The sequence below is a fragment of the Oratosquilla oratoria genome, chromosome 6 (assembly GCF_046742065.1).
Source record: "Oratosquilla oratoria isolate Oo_2021 chromosome 6, ASM4674206v1, whole genome shotgun sequence".
In the NCBI taxonomy this organism is placed as follows: Eukaryota; Metazoa; Arthropoda; class Malacostraca; order Stomatopoda; family Squillidae; genus Oratosquilla; species Oratosquilla oratoria.
In genome coordinates this window covers 10,114,901-10,138,001 of record NC_134782.1, presented here as the reverse complement: position 1 = coordinate 10,138,001, position 23,101 = coordinate 10,114,901, and the positions used below count along the sequence as shown (strand labels likewise).

The 23,101-nt window shown below is 41.6% G+C and overlaps 2 protein-coding genes across 3 annotated transcripts in view; one reads left to right on the top strand and one right to left on the bottom strand.

Annotated features, from left to right (window-relative positions):
- The window catches only part of LOC143026279 (uncharacterized), a 28,589-nt gene extending 7,140 nt beyond the window's left edge, over positions 1–21,449 (top strand). Inside the window, exons 2-4 of one of the 2 annotated variants that reach the window (XM_076186390.1) lie at positions 313–617; positions 1,021–1,391; positions 21,061–21,449. In XM_076186390.1, coding sequence (XP_076042505.1) covers positions 319–617; positions 1,021–1,285 — 564 coding nt within the window. In that variant the 5' untranslated portion in view covers positions 313–318 and the 3' untranslated portion in view covers positions 1,286–1,391; positions 21,061–21,449. Of the gene's footprint in view, positions 1–312; positions 618–1,020; positions 1,392–10,158; positions 10,407–21,060 lie in introns of those variants that run through there. The other variant, XM_076186391.1, reaches the window with a different exon arrangement.
- Positions 10,456–23,101, bottom strand: part of LOC143026276 (uncharacterized) — a 120,751-nt gene continuing 108,105 nt past the window's right edge. The window contains exons 5-7 of the mRNA XM_076186384.1: positions 18,666–19,434; positions 15,256–15,425; positions 10,456–14,639 (exon numbers count right to left, since the gene is read on the bottom strand). Coding sequence (XP_076042499.1) covers positions 12,876–14,639; positions 15,256–15,425; positions 18,666–19,434 — 2,703 coding nt within the window. The 3' untranslated portion in view covers positions 10,456–12,875. The remainder of the gene's footprint in view (positions 14,640–15,255; positions 15,426–18,665; positions 19,435–23,101) is intronic.

The following is a 23,101-nucleotide window of genomic DNA, read 5'->3' as shown; positions in this document are numbered from 1 at the left end:
TACTTTCTTATTTTTAACCTATCCGACGTGATGTTGCATAGCTACTTTTTTTCTATATCCTCATGGTCACTGTTCTCTTGAACTTGACAACTGTGCGTGACATTTTCTTATCTGTTTATGAGCAACACTTTCGAAGAATGAATTTCATGACGTATCTGCCTCAGCACTAGACTTCAAGTTAGTATGCTCTCCATTCTGTTCTATTTTCAAATGGCTATCTGAAGGCACTTTATTCTTTGCTCTTTATAATTTTTTGCCACTTTCGAAAATATCTTAAAAAGAAAAGTTTATTTACTGGAGCCTAATTTGCAGCGGACAATGTCTGGACTAACAGAAGAGAGCCTGGCCTGCAGCCAGAACTGCCAGCCTGGAAGCATTCGTAGAGTCTTCTCCAACGCCCGGAACTCACCAGCCAAACCCTCGTCTACTCTCTTTTGGCCTCTCCTCACTGTGCCTTTCCTTTTGCCTTCACTTCTACCAGGAACCCTTGCCATGCAGCCTCCCACTCCCATTGACACCAGCTCTCCCTCTCCCCCTCACCTACTCCCGTATCTGGCGCCGACGTTCCTCGCCGCACACAAGTACTTCTACATGGACCATCGAAGGCACCGCGGTAGGTGAGTCCGAATAAGATCCAACTGACTGACCGATGGAGTAGGCTGTTGATGGGGCTATACGATTATGAATGCATGTGGTAAAGGGGTGTCATTTTTGCTTGGTAAATAACATACCTGTACATGATTGCGATAGATCGTACATGGACGTGTTTTCTCACCTGAAAAATACTACCTTGCGGGGATATCCAGAGTGAAGGATTGTATCCGCCATGAACAGATTAAACTCCCCATCGTCTTCAGATCAATTGTGTGTATGTATATAGATGTGCGTATATGTGCGTCTGCTTGTTACTGAGGAAGTTTTTATATACACGTAACTTTGATTGTATCCCGGACCCAAAACAGTTTCCACAGAAGCCTCTTTTCAGCACAAAAAACCTGACGAGCCAATTTGGTTTTTCAGCTTATCCCCGGCGACAGCTCTCCATACCCTCCTCCCTTTCCTGACTAAAGACAATCGCCCGAGGAAGACGACGCCGGGCAAAAAGCCCCTGGACGCAATCGCCTCCCGGAAGAGCGCCCTGGACAGAACGAAGACGCAGAGGATTCGACCGGTGCTCCTGAAGAATCCGCTGCCTCCGCCGGACCCCAGATTGCCCCCGGAGCCACACCCATACTCCCTCCTCTACCTTCACTACGTGCATGTGGGCGGGGACCTGGAAGTGTAGCCGGGCGTGGGCGGCGTGGGCGGCGCGTGCCGGAGCGTTGACCCGGATGGGAGTGGCGATAGTGTGAACGAGCGCCGCCGGACGAGGATTCAACTCCGTTCCGCAGGTAATACTCGAAACATCTCTGTTCAGCGCGCGCGCGCGCACGCACACACCACACACACACACACACCACACCCATACCCACACCACACCCATACCCACACCACACCCATACCCACACCACACCCATACCCACACCACACCCATACCCACACCACACCCATACCCACACCACACCCATACCCACACCACACCCATACCCACACCACACCCATACCCACACCACACCCATACCCACACCACACCCATACCCACACCACACCCATACCCACACCACACCCATACCCACACCACACCCATACCCACACCACACCCATACCCACACCACACCCACACCACACACACACACACACCACACCCATACCCACACCACACCCATACCCACACCACACCCATACCCACACCACACCCATACCCACACCACACCCATACCCACACCACACCCATACCCACACCACACCCATACCCACACCACACCCATACCCACACCACACCCATACCCACACCACACCCATACCCACATCACACCCACACCACACCCATACCCACACCACACCCATACCCACACCCATACCCACACCACACCCATACCCACACCCACACCACACCCATACCCACACCACACCCACACCCACACCACACCCACACCCACACACACCCACACACACACACACCCATACCCACACCACACCCATACCCACACCACACCCATACCCACACCACACCCAAACCCACACCACACCCACACCCACACCCACACCACACCCACACCCAAACCACACCCACACCCACACCACACCCACACCCAAACCACGTTAGCTAGCTTCCATTCTCTTGGGACATCTCCGGATATGATGGATTTCTTGAAAATAATTTATAATGGAACAACAATCTCATTTTTCATTTCCTTTAAGATTCTTGGATGCCAACCGTCAGGCCCTGGTGTTTTATTAACTTTGAGTTTGTCTATACACCTTTTAATTTTTTCTTTTGTTATATCTACCGTAGTGAGTAAGTTTAACCCAGACTTTTCACAGGTTTCAGTTTGGAATTCACTTTGAGGTGTTTCGTTTACGAATACCGAGCTAAAATAATTGTTTAAGATATTACACATTCCTTCATTTGAATATTCAAGTTGACCGTCAGCAGATAATAGTGGACCAATGTGATTCCTAACAACCTTTTTATCTCTAATGTAACTATAGAATTCTTTGGGATTTTCTTTGGATTTATCAGCGATGTTCATTTCGTATTGTCGTTTTCTTTTTCTTATTGTCTTTTTTTAAATCTCTCTGTATTGATACATAACTTTCATAGTCATTAGATGCACCCGAGCACTTATATTTCTTATAAGCCTGTCTCTTTTTAGCAATACTTTTTTCAGTTTCTTTGTCGAGCCACCTGTCTCTAATCTACATATTATCATGTCCCCTTTATCTTGGCTCTTCCAATGTGGTGATTCACACTTCTCAGTCTTTCCTCGAATTTTGTCTTAATCTTGGGATCATCTTATCTGCCACTCCGTGTTTTCTCAAATTTTCCTGTATCTCTTTGCGTGGTGACCAAACCACTGCAGGACGAGCAAGACTTTCAACAATACTCTTCATGCTCTCCAATTAATGAAATTTTAGTAATTTTTCTGCAAATTAAAAGCCTTACTTTGATTTACTTGAGGCAGAACACAATTAAGAAAATCTTAGATACTTTTCCTTATTTTGCTATCAATTAATTTTCCATTTTACTTTTCCTCGTCAGTTTCTTTTTAACGTAGTCTAGTTCCAAGATTTTACATTTCTTTATACTGAAATTAATTTTCAACTGGATCCACTCTTAAACCTTATCTAGGTTTCCTATAGCACCTTAAAATATTATTTATATTTTACTTCTATAATGATCTTTGCATCATCTGCAGACAAGTTAACAATTGTTTATTCTATGTTTTATATAATTTCTCTACAATAGGAAGATTAAAGGTGCCAGGACTTATCTATTAAAGTAGACCACCAATCACTTCCCCACTGTTAGACTTTTCATCTCTTACTAATGTTCTCGTACGTAAATTACAATTTTGACATTTTCAGTGTACTTCCTTTTAGGGTTCCTACGTTTTCCAACTTCTGTATCCATCTTCTGTGTGGCACTTTGTCAAAAGCCCTCTCCAGATCAAGGTATACATAATTCATCCATTCCTCTTTGATACAGTACGTCAATCAATCTAATAAAAACTCCTTATTGGTTGTCAACCATGATTTCTTCCTCCAAGTATTTCATCCAACTACCCTTTACAATTTCACGCTTTTTGGCCATCATATCTGTCGAGAACAATAATCTAAAATCGAGCGATACCTCCCCATTTCCTCCTCTGAACATTGGTACCACATTTCCAATCCAATGACACCTTCCCCTTGTGCTTGTGAACATTCTATCAATTGATGAAATTTGTCCACCATTTCTTCTCTACATTTTTATTCACATCTAATTCAAAATCCCAACTAGTCCCGAGGCCTATTTCTTTCTCACCAGACGCAAAGTAGGCTATGCCTCTCTGCCCGGGAAGTCCTCATCTCTAAATATTTCTTGTAATTTCCTTCCTCTTTGCTCAGCAGCTTCCACTCGCCAGACGCAAAGTAGGCTATGCCTCTCATTGTCCGTCCGCTAAGAATCTTCGCCAAAGGTCTCTGTCCCAGAAGTCCTCATAACTTAGTAGCCACGTAGTAAGCGCTGAAACTATCAGTTGTTTTAAAAAACGATTAGACAACTTTATGGATGGGGATGACAGGTGGTGATGGATACGGAGCTGCCTAGTGTAGGCCTTATGGTCTTTTGCAGTCTCCTTTATTTCTTATGTTCTTATGTTCTTATCTCTAAATATTTCTTGCAATTTCCCTCCTCTTTGTTCAGCAGCTTCCACTACCTGTGTCCATCATTTCTTAGGGAGTCCTACCGACCTCTTACCAGGAGGAACCCACTCCAAGAATTCCTTTGCGAGTCTCGAGTCTTCCAAACTTTTCAATTATCTTCAGCACAAAGGCCTATCTCGTTACTGATTTCTCGAGTAATTTAACACTTCATTTACGCCAACTGTTGTTTATGAAATCTTCCTTCAATTCACATTTTTCTCCCTCAAACTCGTAGTTTGTAATGAACATTATCTGGAGGTTTCCATTCATTATCTTACCTTGCAGTCTTGCATCTTCATGCATTACTCCCTCTATTTTTAATTTTGACATTTCTTCTCCTTTTTTCAGCTTTCCACATGCAAATCTGAAGTATAAATTTTATAAATTTGGTTGATCCATACATTTTCCAATTATATCCTTCTCAAAGTTCTCTTTTTTGTACATTTCATTTCTTTTATTAGACTTGTCTTTTCATTTCCAACAAATCTGCCTCGCTTTCTCGTTTTTTCATTTTGCCAATGCAAGTCCTTCATTGAACCGACCCATTTTTGTACTTCTCTCCCACTCTTGTTCGATACATTTCCACGAAGGCATTCTATCTTTTACTTCTGTTTGTCTACACTCCATTCCTTTAAAGGTTTTAATCTAGCAAAGTTAGCCTTTCCAAATGCATAGAGTTCTTGTCTGTTCATTTCCTATCATTTCGGTCTTCCCACCTAGCATTAATTAAAAAAAAACGAAAAAAAAAAAAAAAAAAAAAACGTTATCATTCTTGCTCATTGTACACCGGGAGGTCAATGATCCAATTTCCTCAGGTTCCATATGTGCGCGTGTGGTGCGTGCGCGTGTGGTGGTGTGTGCGCGTGTGGTGTGTGCGCGCGTGGCGGTGTGTGCGCGCGTGGTGCGTGCGCGCGTGGTGTGCGCGTGTGCGCGTGTGGTGTGTGCGTTTACGTATATGTTTGTGTGTTTACGCATGCGTGTATGTGTACGAGTTTACATGGGTTTGTGAACGATTGTAGGTGAATGTGTGTGTGTACGTATTTGTGTTTGTGGGTGTTTGGGCATGCCCTTGTCTTTGTGTGCCTATACACATTTGTGTGTATGAACGTGTTTATGTGCACGTGTGCGCGTTTGCATGTAATCACACTTTCGTAGTGTTGTGCGCGCACGTGCGTGCGTGTGCACATGCGTTTGTGTAGTTGTAATTGTGCTTGTTTACGTGCTTATACATGTGTATAAGTGAACATACGTATGCACGTGTGCAAGCAAGCGTGCGCGCATCTACCTACTGTAATCGAGCTTTACGCACCAAATCCAACAATACTTGTTGCTTTGTCATTAAAGTTCTATTTGAATAAGGTTCTATTTATACCTCTTAAATGCTCTGGGTGATCTTTGCACACCACTATCTGCTTATATCCTACGCTGCGTGGTTTTTACGGCATGTTTACTGCATGCATTGCTTGTTCTTGTGGTCTTTTTCAAGATAGCAATTGCTGGTGGTTCCCGAAGAGGCTTTTATTGATCATAAGACGTTTCAATTTTTATGCCTTTTCAAGCACAGAAACCTGATATGGTCTTGGTCGAGTGCGTTATCTTTTATTGCGGGATTAAACTATCTTAACTGGTGCCGATTCGTTCCAGAATTCTACCAAGATAGTACGACTTTTTTTTTTCTTTCATTTGAGAGGAAGGAAGGAAGTTGGGGATAGGTGTCGCCAAATTCGCCTCTACAGAATTTCTTGTTTAATGTGCAGCTCGAAACTAGAGTCATATTACTTCCATCAATCTATTTATCTCCCGAAATTAAAGCCACGCACGACATCAACGACTTGACGTCACGATTATCAACACTTACATTTATCACACATTAACATTGATCACATTTTTAGACCTTACACTACCATATTTCCAACAATTTCCGTTCCACATTTAGCGGTTGTTTGCGCTTTCTCAAAAGTATTTCTACAATATCTACGCTATGCATCATAAACATTTTGCCGCGACGTATCGTGGTACCGATTCATGACGTCATGATGCGTCTATTACTTTTCTAGACGACAGTAGGCACACATTTTTCCAATGTTGTACGAGATCCACAATTGTTCCAATGTATTCAGAAATGTAATAAGGATTATCTTTTTCACAAAAAGATCAAGATGTAAATGGAAACAATATCGAATGTCATTGATTAATATATGATGCAAAACGACAAACAATTACGCGCCAGCAACAATTGGTAATGTCGCCTACGCGTAATTTCAATTTCAGTCCTAACCCTACCAGGACTTCAAACCCGTATGGGACAAAGACTTTTTTTATTGTAAATAATGGAAGCCATTGTCTATAGGTTCATCTCCACCAGAAATTAACAAAAATTGTATGACGTCACCTATTTACGTGATACCAGCTTCGACATTTATAGGACCTCTAACTGATAATGTTACGGACTCAGCCCACGTCCTTTCCTGGTTGCCGTCATCCCAATGCTGAGCGAAAAACTAGAACCTCAACATTTCGTATCCTTCCCGCCACCCAACGCAACGACAGCAAATTTAAAAATGTGGGGTAGAATAGGATCTACGGCCGTTCGAGTAGCCATTTGACACGAGCTACGAGATATTTCCCGGGCTCATGACGCTGCCACAAAGGCGGGCAATTCGCCTAAAGGCAAGTTTTTCTTTATGTGATCATTGCTCAACGATAATCGTTTATGGTCCAATGATGATAATCAAACTATTGCCCAGAGCAGTTTCCCCTTTCATTAGTACCAAACACACCATGACCCCCTTCTGAAAGCGTACCAATTTTTTATATCGCCGATACATTATCTTGTTATTTAAAAGAACAGAGCAATATTTTTGTTTATCAATGTTTATTAAAAAAAAGTTCATTTAGTTGTACATTTTAATGAGAAGGACGCGTTTATTTTTTATACAAGCAAATCAATACATGGGTCTGTAGCTAAATGCACATAGTTAGACCCTCCACGACTTCCCAGAAAAAGGGTCAGGAGCCCCAGAAAAAGGGTCATGACCCCTCAGAAAAAGGGTCATGACCCACAGTTTGCAAACCCCTGGACCAGAGCATTAATTTTATTTATCTTATTTTTTTTAATGGGGACGGTTTTGCTTCGGGCTGCAAAGCACAAGGCTGAGGATCTTAACAGAACGTACCACCGCGTTTACCCAAATATGATGTGAGGCGGTTGGAGGAGAATCACCCACCATTGGCTGTGGCGAGAGGCTAAAACCAAACCCATCGAACAAACCTTAACGTAATGCGTGAACGAATCACCATCTCATTTGGACTTAAATATTTGAAAATTAACTTGCATGTGCGTTGATTTGCAAGTTTCCCAGTGCATGAACTGCTCGGCCACCCTCCATTTTCATTGTAGTTCATCGACGCATGGGATAATTATTCTTCCCGTAGAATTAAACTGCTCAGATAGTTGTAATTGCTACCTTGATAGAAAAAAATATATGTTTGTATATGATAAATGACTATTTTTAAAGTAGAAGCTAAAAGTAGAAAAGCCCGTTGACATCAGATTGAGGTGCCGAAAAAGAGAGGATGTCGAGAAGGCAACACTCCCGTTCGTTGGGAATTCACCCCTGTACGGAACTACACAACGAGGAATGACGACGCCATGACGTTAAGCTCAACAATATATCATGTTTACAACGCGAAAATATTTTTGACTGTAATGCTTGAGGAGCTTGCTGGAAGCGGGAATAATACAGTGTCCCTTGACTTTACTTACCTCATGTTGGTTTCTCATTTACAGGTAGTTAGCCCTTACTTTCCATTTTCTATCTGTGTTAAGCGCTTCTTTCCATACACCAAAGACACTCCATTCCATCTTGCATGAATCAGTTATAACTATTACCCTTGCACTTATAAGTTCTTCCAAGATCTAACATGATCCCCGCCCCAACGGTAACGACAAAACAAGCACTTAAACATCTATAGATTTGTATAAGTGAATTACGTAAGATTACCTTAGGGGAGGTGCTGTAGTCGTAGTAGGTCTTGAGGTACGGTGGTTTCATTGTTATCCCATAGACATGACGGCCCCACCGTTCATACATACATATACCAAGGCTTCCCCCCCCCTTACAAGGGAGGTAGCCAAAAAGGAAAAGGCGTAAAATCATTCCCTCCCATTCCACCCCTGAATACACTCCACACCCTCCACCCTCCCTCTCATCTTAGCACCTTAGCACCACGTAATATTTTGTGTTCTGCACCGGTTCAAGATCAATAGCACACTGACTGCTGAACTACAGTGACTACACTCGTTCATACCTCCGACGTGTTGACATAATGTAAACACTAAACTTAACGAACTACTGATATTTAGTTCCCTAACGACCATTTTGAAACACTGATTGTTTCTTTGCTCATTATATAACCCTTAAAATGAATGATGAATTAGGAGGACAGAATAAACGAAGAAATCTCCGTGCATGTTAAAACAAAGACTAATCTGCACACTCGCCTTCCCAAGCATCCGAAAAGGAATATTAAACTCGTGGTCATCAGGTCAACATTTATTGCACAATACAATGATATGTTAGTACATCATCACATAGGGAGGAAGGAAGTAATTAATGCCCGTCGCTCTCATGACAGTAACTGTCAACTGTCACTATCGAAAAGTATCTGTCCAAAAGTGGGACGGAGTAGAGAAAATAGACCTGCCTAACGCGTACACAACTACGTGCGGGTACCTTCCCCGAGTTCGGATACTTCAGGTCCTTTCCCATAGCACTTTGTGCACATTGTAATATAATAAAAGAGCTAAAAATGCTAGAAGCCATCCACATAAGGGGAAGAGCTCCGATAATCAACATACAATCTAACGTGACTTCTGCTATTCCTTTCTTTAATTCCTCAATCTAGATTTGGAACCCATCGGCAGCAACACCCACCTCCTTCCCCTCCCCCTCCTCCACCTCCTTCCCCTCCCCATCCTCCACCTCACCAACTCCCTATTGACCAATGGAGCGTCCTTGCGAGACGAACCATCTTACCTGACTCTCCCCTTCTCCCTCCCCATTCCCCCCCCCCTCCCGAGCGAAGTGTCCGGCTATGCAGGAGGTCAACACGATCATTGCAGTGTTCCCAAGCGGCCTATACTTAAATCCATGTTGTCTGTACAAAATTGTCAATTGTGTATTATGTAGTTGTGTAAGACTGACTTAATTCTTGTATACTAATCATAAGATGACTCCCTGAAGTCGAAAAGTCAATTAAATATGAAAGAATATGGAAGGCCCTCCTGAAATGAGATCTACTGTTAGAAAAAATGAAAATATGAGTAAAAAATGAATCAGTGTCAAACTGCTGTCATGTTTAACACAGTGTGCATTAGTGAGGATCTGCGCCCGAAATATATATGTATATATATATATATATATATATATATATATATATGTATATACATGTATATATATATATAATATATATACATACATATATATGTATATATATGTATATATACAATATATATATGCATATATATATGCATACATATATATATACATATATATATATATATACATACATATGATAATGGTAATGGTAATAACAATGATAGTAGTGAGTAATAATAATAATGATGATAATAATAATAATAATAATAATAATAATAATAATAATAATAATAATAATAATAATAATAATAATAATAATAATAATAATAATAATAATAATAATAATGATAATAATAATAATTAATAATAATAATAATAATAATAATAATAATAATAATAATAATAATAATAATAATAATAATAATAATAATGATAATAATAATAATAATAATAATAATAATAATAATAATCAAACTATGCTGTATCGAAGCTTCGAACGCGGGACCCTCTGGACGTGAGTCCCACGCGCTGACCACTGCACCACTGAGAATATAAAAGTCTCGATAACCTGACACCTATTATTATGGTACCAAGGAATTAGGCCGAATGAACACCGCAGACCTGAAGCCCGTCTTCTACGAATCCCATCGTCACTCAAGATTGTGGTATCACCGAAGCTTTTATTCGTTTCGCCGTTGCAACTAATATATATATATATATATATATATATATATATATATATATTTATATATATATATATATATGTGTGTGTGTGTGTGTGTGTGTTTGTGTGTGTGTGTGTGTGTGTGTGTATGTATGTATGTGTGTGTGTGTGTGTGTGTGTGTGTGTGTGTGTGTGTGTGTGTGGAGGAACTTTTGTGTCTTCCAAGTCACTGCCTTAACTAAGGGTCTTTCACAGTCTACAAAATTATAAAAACAAAGCTAGGCTAACTGTATTACAAACTGATACATAGTCTTAGATAAAATATGCAATTAATTTTATAAATAGAATGAATGTACAACATATAACGATAAACATATAAAAACATAACAATAACCATGTGATATCTCAGAAACATAACGATTAGGCTATTTCTTTTGGGTTGTCCTGTTTCAGTGTTATGCCGGTACGGTTGCAATCCAACTAACTTCAAAGAACAACCTCGCTTGATCAAAACTGACTGCGAGAGACAACGTGCACATACTCGTACTCGTGCATACAAAAATATCGAACAAGGCTGCCGGAAATTTTTACGATTTCCTTACAGTCTTTCCAGAGTCCAGGGCTGAGGTGCACCTGTAGGCAAAATTTACAAAGGGAATAATTTTTAAGAGATATGCGCATAGTTGAGGACATGAATTATTTTATATCTGAAGACGGTGATTTGCCTCCTACCGACGTAACAAGAAAACGACATTGCTGTTAATAGAAATAATGATAATTGTAAGACAAAACAAAATTCAACCTAAAATAAAACAAAACGAAATGAAACAGGTAACAGTATACAATAAAACAGAATTCCAAACAAAACAAAGCAAAAAAAAAAAAAAAGTAACAAGACTATAAGCTGCATGTGCTAAATAAGTTTGTACAGGCTCAACAGCACTTCATAAAGTCGTTCAGAACCATGCCCGTGGTCGCCAAAATGCCACTTCTTGTTTGAACCGAAGTTTGCTATGCTTCGTGGGTTGCTAGTAGAGCAAACCAGCTTCCATCTCCGGGTGCATGCGTGTACGTTCTTGTAAGATAAGTGCTAAAAAAAAAAAAACTCAATAAAACTAATATACTGTCGAGATTACTATAATCAAAGTGTATAAAATCGCAATCTCGAGCATTTTTTGAACAAGGTTATCCAAGATAATTTGGGTGTAATTTCACCACACATAAAAAATATTTAACAAGCGACGCCCCCGAGTAGGAACGCCGACGCAATCTGGCTTTTGGGCTGCCGCGCGCCTGACAGACAGACAAGCAAGCAAACGACAACCCCTACGCGACCACCTCGCAGACAACCGCCACCTGGTTACCCCTAACTACCAATACCAAAACCAGGTAGTCGCGTGCCAGGACGCGCTCTCCAGTGGCATTTATGTACATGTTCTTACTTGGGAGCGTCACAGTGATAAGGGAGAAGACTTACATGTCCCTAGAATGCTAGATAGCGGTCTGTATCATCCATCCTCACCCCAAATTTCTTCGGTTATGGGGATTACCTCATCATAGAAAAGGAGTAAATATAGATTCATCCCATTACACGCCATAAAACCATATTCGCGTTTCATTCTGATTGTCATCATGAAAATGTTTCACCTTGGTAAAGGTAACAACACCTGCTTCCCCGCTGGATTTCGTATGACGGTGGGAATAAATTGAATGTCTGACCAAACGAATTTAGCACAAAAATACTGGAAATTTGTCCTGATAATCTCTAAATAAGTTCCACCACCTAACACAGGGATATCCCTAGCTATACAGCCCCTTCCTGTAACAGGAACTTGGTTTGGAAAAGAATAGGTTTGTAGCCATTGGAGTTAAGTGGCCCTCTATCAATTAACTCCATGACCCTGTCTGTGGCAATTACTAATTACACTTTCTTAGTATTTGAATCGACACTGAAAATAAGTTAAAGAACGGGACGAATAATCACTGCTCAATCATCATCAGAAGTGGAGATTAAGACCAAATAACACGACAACAAGGTGAACGACAATTTTCGTTTCATGAGGTCTGGAAAAAAGATAAAATTCAAGACCTTCCCGAGTAGAATCACCTTTTTATTCATTAAATCAGCTGAGTTACCGAACTGCAGTCTTCGAGCAAGGACTTATCAAGGTTTTATTCTTATTAATCGCTTCAAAGGACGTAAGAATGACGCCACTCTGTTGGTTACTTCGAATTGATCAACAGCGACGGATCCCATCACATTTAGGCAGAAAAGTAACTGATCACGATAAAAAACGGAAACCTAATAGACATCAATATTTTTCTTTGAAATCACGGGACCTCCATGGCTTCTGGATGTCCAGAACACACGACAGTGTCTTGGGAGGGAGGTTTACTTACAAAATCGTACTAGGTCAAAGGAGTATAGAGAGCCAATGATCCGACCTGGCAGAAGCTGAGTAAGAGACCTCAGACCCTTCTCATCTGATGTGGATGTAGCTTCCACTTATTTGTAATACAAAATAAGAATAGAAAGACTTAAATCACTGTAGCGTGTCAGGTCTGGCAGTACTTTTCACCTTCGGCTGATTATAAAAGGCGTCCAAGAGAGCACTTAAGAAACTCTGGGTGTTAGGGTACTTCGATGGACGAGTGGAAGTGGTGGTAGTGGTAGAAGGGGTGGTGGTGGTGGTGGTGGTTGTGGTAGAGCTGGTGGTGGTTGTTGTGGTACGGTTGGTGGTTGAAGATGTATTCGGTCTTCTGGAAGGAGTGGGAGACGGTGCTTCGGTCGAGAAATAGGACCAGGCTGGCCGACGCACATTTACTCCACTACCTCCGGGAAGGCCAGAGAATGGGTTTGAGAAAAGCTTATCCAGGATTCCGAGTTGTGGTGACTGAGGTGGTTTGCCGGACCCACTCTGATCCCTGGAAGGCTCTTGGCCCGGAACCGGACGCCTGGTGAGGGAGGTGCTGGGTTTTGGAGACTGCAGGTCCTCAGGGGGTTTGTTCGTCGAGGGATTTTTGTTCCTCTTCGGATTAGAAAAATCTTCCATGAGACCTTGAAATACTTGTTGGATACTCGTAAGACCGGTCCCAGCACCATCACTGGTCTCTTCAGCTCCGGGCTGCTCTTCCTCTGTCCCTGGGTCCTCGAAATCCACCTCAGGATCCTCGCTCTCGAGGAAGGCATAGTCAAGAGAGACAGAGGGTCTCTTAGCCGGGATGTTTTGGGGCCTGATAGAACCTCCATGCTGAGGCACAATGGGACGTAGTGGTTGGGGTCTGGGACGGGGACGCAGGGGCCGAAGAGGAGGAGGAATAGGTTTGGGACGGAAAGGTCTCCTTGTTGGCCACCCTCCAGGAGGAGGGGGAGGAGGAGGAGGAACCTTGAAGGTGTTGCCCAACCAGGGGCGGAATGAAGGCTTCGGGGAGGAAACACCTCCTGTTATGGGAGGAGAGTTCGTCGTGGTGTCTTCGGTATGGTTTTTACTCTGCTGTTGGTTCTCCGATGACGTCGTCGCCCTTGTCCCAAGGCCCAAGTTATTGAGAACTTGCACCAGTCCAAGGACAGGATACTTTTCGAGATCGACAAGAGGGTGCTGCGGGAAGGGACCCCAAGACTGGAAAGGGCCACCGGGGGCTGAAGGCTTCTCAGACGAAGACCCAGGAGATCCAGTCTGGTGTTGACCTGACCCAATCCACTGCCCGGGGAGCCACGGATAATAAGGCGGAGGACGAGGAGTGTCTGGCCTGTGTCCGGAAGCGGGACTTATCTGGGTCAGCTTGCCTCCACCTAGAATCTCTGTCAGGTGCGTGGAATTGGGCCCATGGAGGGTGCCGTGAACGCCGAGGACGGGACGCACAGGAGGGATCGGGACTGGAATCAGAGGGAACCCACCTCCTTCCGGGAAGGGCTTCAGAGGATCAGGGCTATTCCCGATAATGTCTTGAATGCTGGTTGGGTGCCCAGGCTTCTGCCCCTGCGGAGGACGGGGAAGAAAAGGGGAGATGAAAGGCGGAAGAGGTCTCATAGGTCTTTGAGGTTTCCCAGGAGGAGGTCGTGGAACCGTCGATGGTGTCGAACCGACGAGGATCCAACTGCCCTGCCCGTTGCTGACGGAACTCCCGGGCAGCGGGTGGGCGATGGGAGGGCGACCCGTGGCCGGTGGACTCGGCGGGAACTTGTCAGGAATCGTCGGGGCCGGGAGTAGGTCGTCCGGGCTGCCCGGAAACTCCCCAACAGGTGATGAAGAGGAACCGTTGAGAGGAGCTTCCACGGGGTCTGGAGTTGTCACGTGAATAGCGATCTAGGGGGCGAAAGAATCACTGCGCTTAGTCACACGGATTGAATCAAATTCTAATGTATGAAGATATTACACAAATATAGATGCACGTATATGCATACAAACATGCATGCATACATACATACATACATACATACATACATACATACATACATACATACATACATACATACATACATACATACATAAGTACATACATACATACATACATACATACATACATACATACATACATACACACACCACCCATGTGATGGTATGGTACCAATGTAGTATCATACCATTGTGCTGTGTATTATATCTGCTTACATACGTATTTCTCATTTGGGAAGTGTATATTTTCCCCATTAATTGTATTATTAATTGATTATATTGTATTTATAATGTATGTACAATATATTAGATGTGAGAACCAAGTGTTCAGCCCAAGCGCGCTTCTGTGGGTTTTCCCGCCAAGTCTGAGCTTGGTGGCGTGGCTTGGCCCCAGTCTTGTATCAACCTTCTTTGAGCAAACACGCTCTTTATATTTCTTATAAGGTGCGCAATATATATTATAAGTGATGGCTTAGACTTTCATTGTCACCCCCTCAACACCTACGCTCAGTTAAGAAGAACCCACCTGCTGTCCAGGCCTGACGACCCTGTAGCCGAGGGCGTCAGCGACGTAGTTGGTGACGTGGAGTTGTCCGAGTGCGTCGGTCCAGCTGTAGCTCCCGATGACTGCCCCGTCAGGGCGACGCTCCTCGTGGCGTCTCGAAGTCCCCGTGTCGTACCCGAACTCGTAAGTTCCTGCCGACGGGAGACGAGGAATATTATTCATGAGTAGAAGGGTGGACGTGAATCAGGAGAAGGAGGGAATGTAATAGGGGAAAATAGAGAAAAAATAGAGGGAAGGAAAAGAAAGGACAAGAATAAAAAAAAAAAAAATAATACGTATTTATATATATATATATATATATATATATATATATATATATATATATATATATATGTGTGTGTATATATGTGTGTGTGTGTGTGTGTGTGTGTGTGTGTGTGTGTGTGTGTGTGTGTGTGTGTGTGTGTGTGTGTGTGTGTGTGTGTGTGTGTGTGTGTGTGTGTGTGTGTGTGTGTGTGTGTGTGTGTGTGTGTGTGTGTGTGTGTGTGTGTGTGTGTGTGTGTCCGTTTATATATTCAGTATGGGTGAAGCCTGTGAGAATGGATGAACTTTATGTTTATATCAGCAGCCGATCAAACTAACTGAAACTAGCGAGAACAGTTGGATTCAGTGGAATTTTCACTTACATTTTTTTTCATTTCCATGTAGAAACGATATTGAAAAAATAATTTCGGGTGGGAAGATAATTTTTTGCGCTACATTTCGTCACACTGCATTGTGCATTTACCGTTGTCTAAAACATACCATTTTAGTTTAAGTCTAGGGTAGGGGAGTATAATTTTTGGAAAAGACAAGGTGACCTTAGTGTTATCGATGAATGCTCCAGTGACATTGATCAGCAACACTATGCAGTACCCAGTCCATGTAGATGTTGAAAAATATTTTGGGAAGAGCGCATTCCCGGTGGATAACTGGAACAAATTGGATAAAACAATAGTGTGTGCAAAAACTATATACGAATTTAAGAGCAAACTAAACACTGCGAGATACAAAGACGGGGCATCACGAGCATAGCTTCCCTTCCCGTAAGATGAAACTAGGTAAATGCGCGCACGCACACGCACGCACACACGTTTCGCTTCTGTACGATGACGCCTGCACACACACACACACACACACACACACACACACACACACACACACACACACACACACACACACACACACACACACACACACACATATTCATATATATATATATGAATATATATATATATATATATACATATATATATACATATATATGTATATATATATATACATCTATATATATATATGTATATACTGTAGGTGTACATAAGTTACCCCTGGATTCTGTGAACTAGTTTGATCAAGTCTTCTGTGTTTATTATTACTCAGAGTAAAAGAGAACAAGTAATACATCAGTGGCTTAGTACTTTATAAAGTGAGTAGTGCAATGCGTCGTACATATGACAGCCGGTGCTGCGCGTGAGAATTTGACTCGCACTGAAGTGATTAAACAGAAGTATATTGGAGACCTCAGGGATAAACTACTCGAATGAATGAAATATATTCTAAAAGGTAGGTATACGAGGGCAGTGATCAGTGGAGTCCCATAAGCCTCAGTTCTACCATCTGTAGAGGGTGTACGCGGCATGGAACCACCCAGAGACCATAAGGCATAGACTAGGCAGTTCCTTATTCATTACCACTTATCATCCACATCCATAAAATTATCTAATATTTTCTTTAAACAACCAATAGTTTCAGCTCTAATTGTATGGTTACAAAGTCTACTTCATTCACTTAGTTGGTAAACCATTTCTTGACTATTTCCTTCTTAAATTGGGACAAGCGGTCTTATCGTTGATCTTTGGGAAATTTTATTCAATTAAAAAGAATTTCGTATCGGTAATCTGTTGACGGCAGGAGAGTTTTTGAACATCTTAGTGTGTAATACATTTATGTCCTGCGTGGATACAGATAAACGCGTAGATAAGGTGTTATCTTATGTTCCCATTTGCCGGTGTAAGATGAGGCTTATGTTTAGTAAATTTGTTACGATCATACTGATGTCTCTAATTGATGTAATGACTATCATTTATTTGATGTTATTTGTTTATTTGTTTTGTTATCATTTGTCTGTTTGTTTATTGTTATTTGCTTAATTCTCATTTAGTATTAGTTATATGTTAATTTATTATTATTTACTATTTACCTGTTTGTTTATCATTTAACTATACCTATGCATTTATTTATGTATTCTATTTATTATCTACATTATTATAGTTTTTATTTATTCATTTATTTATTTACTTATTTATTTATCATTATTACGATTTTTTCGCATTCGACCTAGATATGAACTAAAAGGTCTCCTATCGGCATGCTCCGCCTTTGTAATCCTTGTTTTTTTTTGTTTTTTTTTGTATATTATGCTACTTAGATTTGCAAGGAGTGACATTCTTTTTTAACCACGAAGTCATTGGGTGCTTCGGAGATGTTTTGTGGAAGTTCGTGACTCTTAGGTCACTACACATAAACATAAGAACATGAGGACATAAGAATGAAGGATACTGCAAGAGACCATAAGGCCTACACTGGGTAGTTCCAGGAGGTGCATAGCTTCGGGCGAAGCTGACATCTTTGCCCCATGCGCTTCGATTGTTTGGAGAGGTGAGAGTCACTGCTGGTAATCGGAGAGGAGTACGAGATTCGAACCCACAACTAAGCAAATGTGAGACCCACATACTTCCGTTTGCTCCACCAGCGCACTCCTTGTTTAACTTAGGAAGCCTCCGTGTGGAAGAGTCGCCATGTATAGGAGGTTTGCATATGCGTATATGTATATGTATATATGTATATGTATATGTATATGTATATGTATATGTATATGTATGTAGACGAAGAAAGTAAACGCAGGACTCATCGAAATAAGTCTATTTCTACGTTTCGAACCCTGTTCGGGGTTCATCTTCAGAGATATACAGATATAGCAAGGGAAATCAATATAAAGGGGCATGTGTTCCACCCTGGGAATGGTATCCCAAGCGCCTCTTACTCTCCAGACAGCACATTCATTACCTGGTAGGACACCAGATAATATATATATATATATATATATACTTATATATATGTATATATATATATTTATATATATATTTATATACATATATATATATATATATATATATATATGTGTGTGTGTGTGTGTGTGTGTGTGTGTGTGTGTGTGTATGCGTATACCGTATATATTCACACACATGAGAATAAAGTAGTGGGTGCAGGTAAACTGTCAAGTGAAGGAAGTAAATAAATGCCCTGGGGAGGAATAAAAAATGTAATGAGAAATAGTTATCTGGGGATGAATGCCAAGAGGAAACTAAATAAAGAGAAATCGAAGTCCTCACCTTTGGCGGGGTCCTGGTAGTGGTATTGGTACCCGGCGTCCTTGTGACTTCGCTCCTCAGACGCGACCGACGGGGTCCTCCGCGCCTCGTCGTCAACCAATGACTCCGCCGTCCTTCCTTCCACCTCCTCGTCGTTGGTCGTGCGGTGCGTCTCTCCTTCTGAAGCTTCTCCCGTTCTTCGCTGAAGGAGGTCTCCACGAAGTGATCTTCTTTCTCCTGAAGAAGACGCTTCCAGGGGATCTCCTCCATGTTTGCTTTCGTCGGTTTCTTCAGCCTCCTCGATATTTCCTACTGTTTCTCTCCCTCCTGTTGTTGTTCCTCTACTTTCTCCTCCTGTTACTTCTCGATCTTCTTTTCCTGTAAGCTGCACACTTATGATGCTGCCGAGGTCCTGTTCGATTTCCGCGTTCTCGTCCTCGGCGGACACCTGGAAAGCCTTTCTGAGTTTCACTTTGATTCTCCCACTTCTTTCGCTGTCATCGTCAGGGATGATCCTTAAGAACAAGACTCCCCGTTGGTTAGTCTTCTCGCTCGAGGAAGCCTCCTCTCCCTCACTGTCGACCCCCTCGGGCGGAACCTTTCCCTTCTGGAGAATGTGAGGTTCCTCGTCCTCAGCACCCTCGTCCTCTGCAACCTCAAACGCCTCAGACTCCTCCTCCTGGGGGTCGAAGGGCCTGTAAAGGTATTCCCAGTCTGCTGGTACTCTTACGAACGTTCCGGGCGATGATGCACTTTGGGAAGGCATCAATCGGGGCGTCATAGACAACCGCTGCAACAGGTGAAGGGCATATCAATAATAGAAAAAGCATAATAAATTATACACATAAGCCAAATACGTATGCATGTACAGTACACACACACACTGAAACAGTATGAATTTAGTTGTGATTTACAAATGTGTTACTACATTTCTCACCAGTGATATATATATATATATATACATATATGTATATATATATATATGTTTGTGTGTGTATGTTTGTATGTGTATGACTCAATAAAATGCTTGAATGGTGTTTGTGAATGCTCCACGAAATATAGAATTAGAGTAACCCAAGTCTATGTATTAAGGGCATTCAAGATGTCTGTCCTTAGATGGGCCTCTGTTCCACCAAGAACTAAATACGACCAGACGAATTTTAATGAACAGAAATAGAAAAAAAAAACTAGATAAAAAGAAAGTAAATAGAAAGATGGCAAAGTTCAAAGTTTGATGAGAAATACAGGAAGATACTGTGGACCCCATTAACGTATCTTATCAAGATACTTTTTTCCACCTACAAAATGAATAAACAAATATATAAATAAATAAAAATAGATAAATAAATAAATAAATAAATATAAGAATAAATAAACAAATAAATAGATGAATATATGATGAAACAAATGAATAAATAGATATATGGAATAGATAGATAAATTAATAAATAAATAAACAAACAAATAGATAAATAACTAAATAAGTAAATGATAAAGAAAAAATAAATAGATAAATAAAGACGAAAAAATACTGCGGGAAGTCATGTACATGAATAGTAAACTAAGGAATCAGGATGATTTTATAAATTCTATAATATCTTACCATATCTAGTCATGTGGAATAATTTTATAGTAAGGACAAACTAAAGCAAACTAACGTAATATACAAATATTCATGTTACTTTTGCAAAGACCATGCACTTTGTAACGATGAGTACATTGGATAAATTACACAAACTTTTTGACGAATATGAACATTCCATGTACAAAATGGAAAGGTAAAATTCCATTGAAAAAAAAAACGTAACAACGTCCGACCTATTGAGACAAAACTTAAACACCAAGTAGTAATCTCATCAAAAGAAAGTAACAGAATGACACTGAAATGTTTGGGATCGGTGTTTACTAGAAACTGTGTCCCTACCATAATTGCCCAACATAAGAACATAAGAATATAAGAACATAAGAATGGATGAGACTACAAGAGACCATAGGGCCTACACTAGGATGTTCTATGTCATTTACCACCTCTCATCCCTATCCATAAAGTTATCTAATCTTCTTTTAAAACAACAGATAGTTTCAGCGCTCACTACATGGTTACGGAGTCTATTCCGCTCCTCAACTGCTCTGCTAATTAATCAATTCCTGCCTATTTCCTTCTTAAACCTAAATTTGTCCAAATTTATACTCATTACTACGAGTCCTACCCCGCTGTCTTGATATGATGACCTTGCCTACATATTCCAACAGAACATGTGTGGTACATTAGAGTTATTCGGAGTTTCTACCCGGAGTTCCTTCATAAGTCCTTCCCCAGGGCCTCTAACTAAGCATAAAGTGTCCCCAAATAAATATACATACACGCACGTGCTGTTTTGTACGATTTATCCTTTAACAGTTCTTTATTCCACAGAAATGCAGCTAAACCAGTCCAAGCTTGGCGAGCCTACAACCCCCAGAATGTTTACAACGTAGATACAGAATTTGAGGTTCTTGTGGCTGCCTCAGCGAGAGGTGCCAGAACGAGGTGAGGAGGAAAAGAAGAGAGGCCGAGACTGACACCAGAGTCTTCTCGATGAGCCTCGACTTTCGCCTGAACAGAAATGTCCGGACCAAACAGAACAAATTTGAAAACCGTCAGATGCAGTAAAAGAGTCGAAAGCCGTACAAGACGTGTTGGTAGAAGTTGACGTGTGGACGGTAGCTGAAAAAACGAGAAAAAGGGTAATTTTGAAACATTGATTATACCCTAATAAATGATACTGAATGTTTTGTAGACACTGAATAAAAGGAATAAGTTAAGTGGAAGATTTTTTGATGTAGGAAGCTTAATCACATCCTCTGCGTGTGTTGTGAGACATTCAAGCAGTGCATATATTATACACACACGCGCACATACAAACACACACACACACACACACACACACACACACACACACACACACACACACACACACACACACACACACACACACACACACACACACACACACACACACACACACACACACACACACACACACACACACATACAAACGCGCACACACACACACACACACACACACACACACACACACACACACACACACACACACACACACACACACACACACACACACACACACACACACACACACACACCACACACACACACACACACACACACACACACACACACACACACACACACACACACACACACACACACACACACACACACACACACACACACACACACACACACACACACACACACACACACACACAGGGTAGCCCAGAGAAACAAACGTTGCAGTGCCCATCTGACAACCGAGATGAACAAGAGGAATACATTCCGCTTTAGTCAGAGGAGTACATTATGTCCTTAGGACATGGAATGTGCACTTTTAGGAGCACCAAATGTTGTAATTGGATCGGCAGTTGGCATCAACAGGGTACTCAAGTACAAGTGCTTTTCAAGGTAAGGCACCTCAGGAAAAAAAATCAAGCGTGAGTACAAGACTAAGATAATATGCATTAGTTATCTTGAACCTCAAGTTAGTAACACACTGCGACTTGAGTATTAGATTGTAGTTCTTCCCATGGTCCCGAATGACGTGCTAGGCTCGTGATCGACAGCTATAACCCTCTCGGACGATAATTTAGAACTCATATGTAGCCCAATCTGTGGGTCATGCTGTGTCTTTATACATGACACACCAGGTCTTCTTGTCCAAGGGGGACAGTAACGGCTTGTAGTATCAATGGACCTGAAACCGTGTAGACCAGTGGGGATCATAATAATAAATTATTTCCGGTGTAACTATTTTATATAAATAAAATTTTCCTGCATTCTCGTACGTTTCTGTCTGTCTATCTCTATACCTGTCTATCTGCCTGTTTGTCTGTGTGTCTGTTTCTGTGCCTGTCTGTCTACCTGTTTTCTGTGCGTCTACCTATGTGTATGTCTGTGTGTCTGTCTCACTGTCTGTCTCTCTGTCTGTCTATTTGTCTGTATGTCTGTCTGTCTCTGTCTTTCTGTTTGTCTGTATACCCGTATGCTCATCTGTCAGCCTGTCTGTTTGATTGTCTGTTTTTCTATCTGTCCCTTTGCCTATGGCCTATGTCAGACCGTCTAACTGTTTCTCCATAAAGGATGAAACGCACGAGAGGCTGTTTAGCCGCTCAACCGCTGCGGCTGTTTAGCCGTTTTTATAGAACACACTACTTTTAATGGAATTGCGCGCATTAGTTACTTAACCGCTAATGCGCGCAATTCCATTAAAAGTAGTGTGTTCTATAAAAACGGCTAAACAGCCGCAGCGGTTGAGCGGCTAAACAGCCTCTCGTGCGTCCGTAGCCTAAAGGTGGCCGAGTCGGGGTAAGCGACTCGAAGTCTTCAGCAATATTTTGAGAATGGACGAATCATTCTGGACCAGCAGAACATTTCAAGTGGACAAAACCGCCTGAGAACG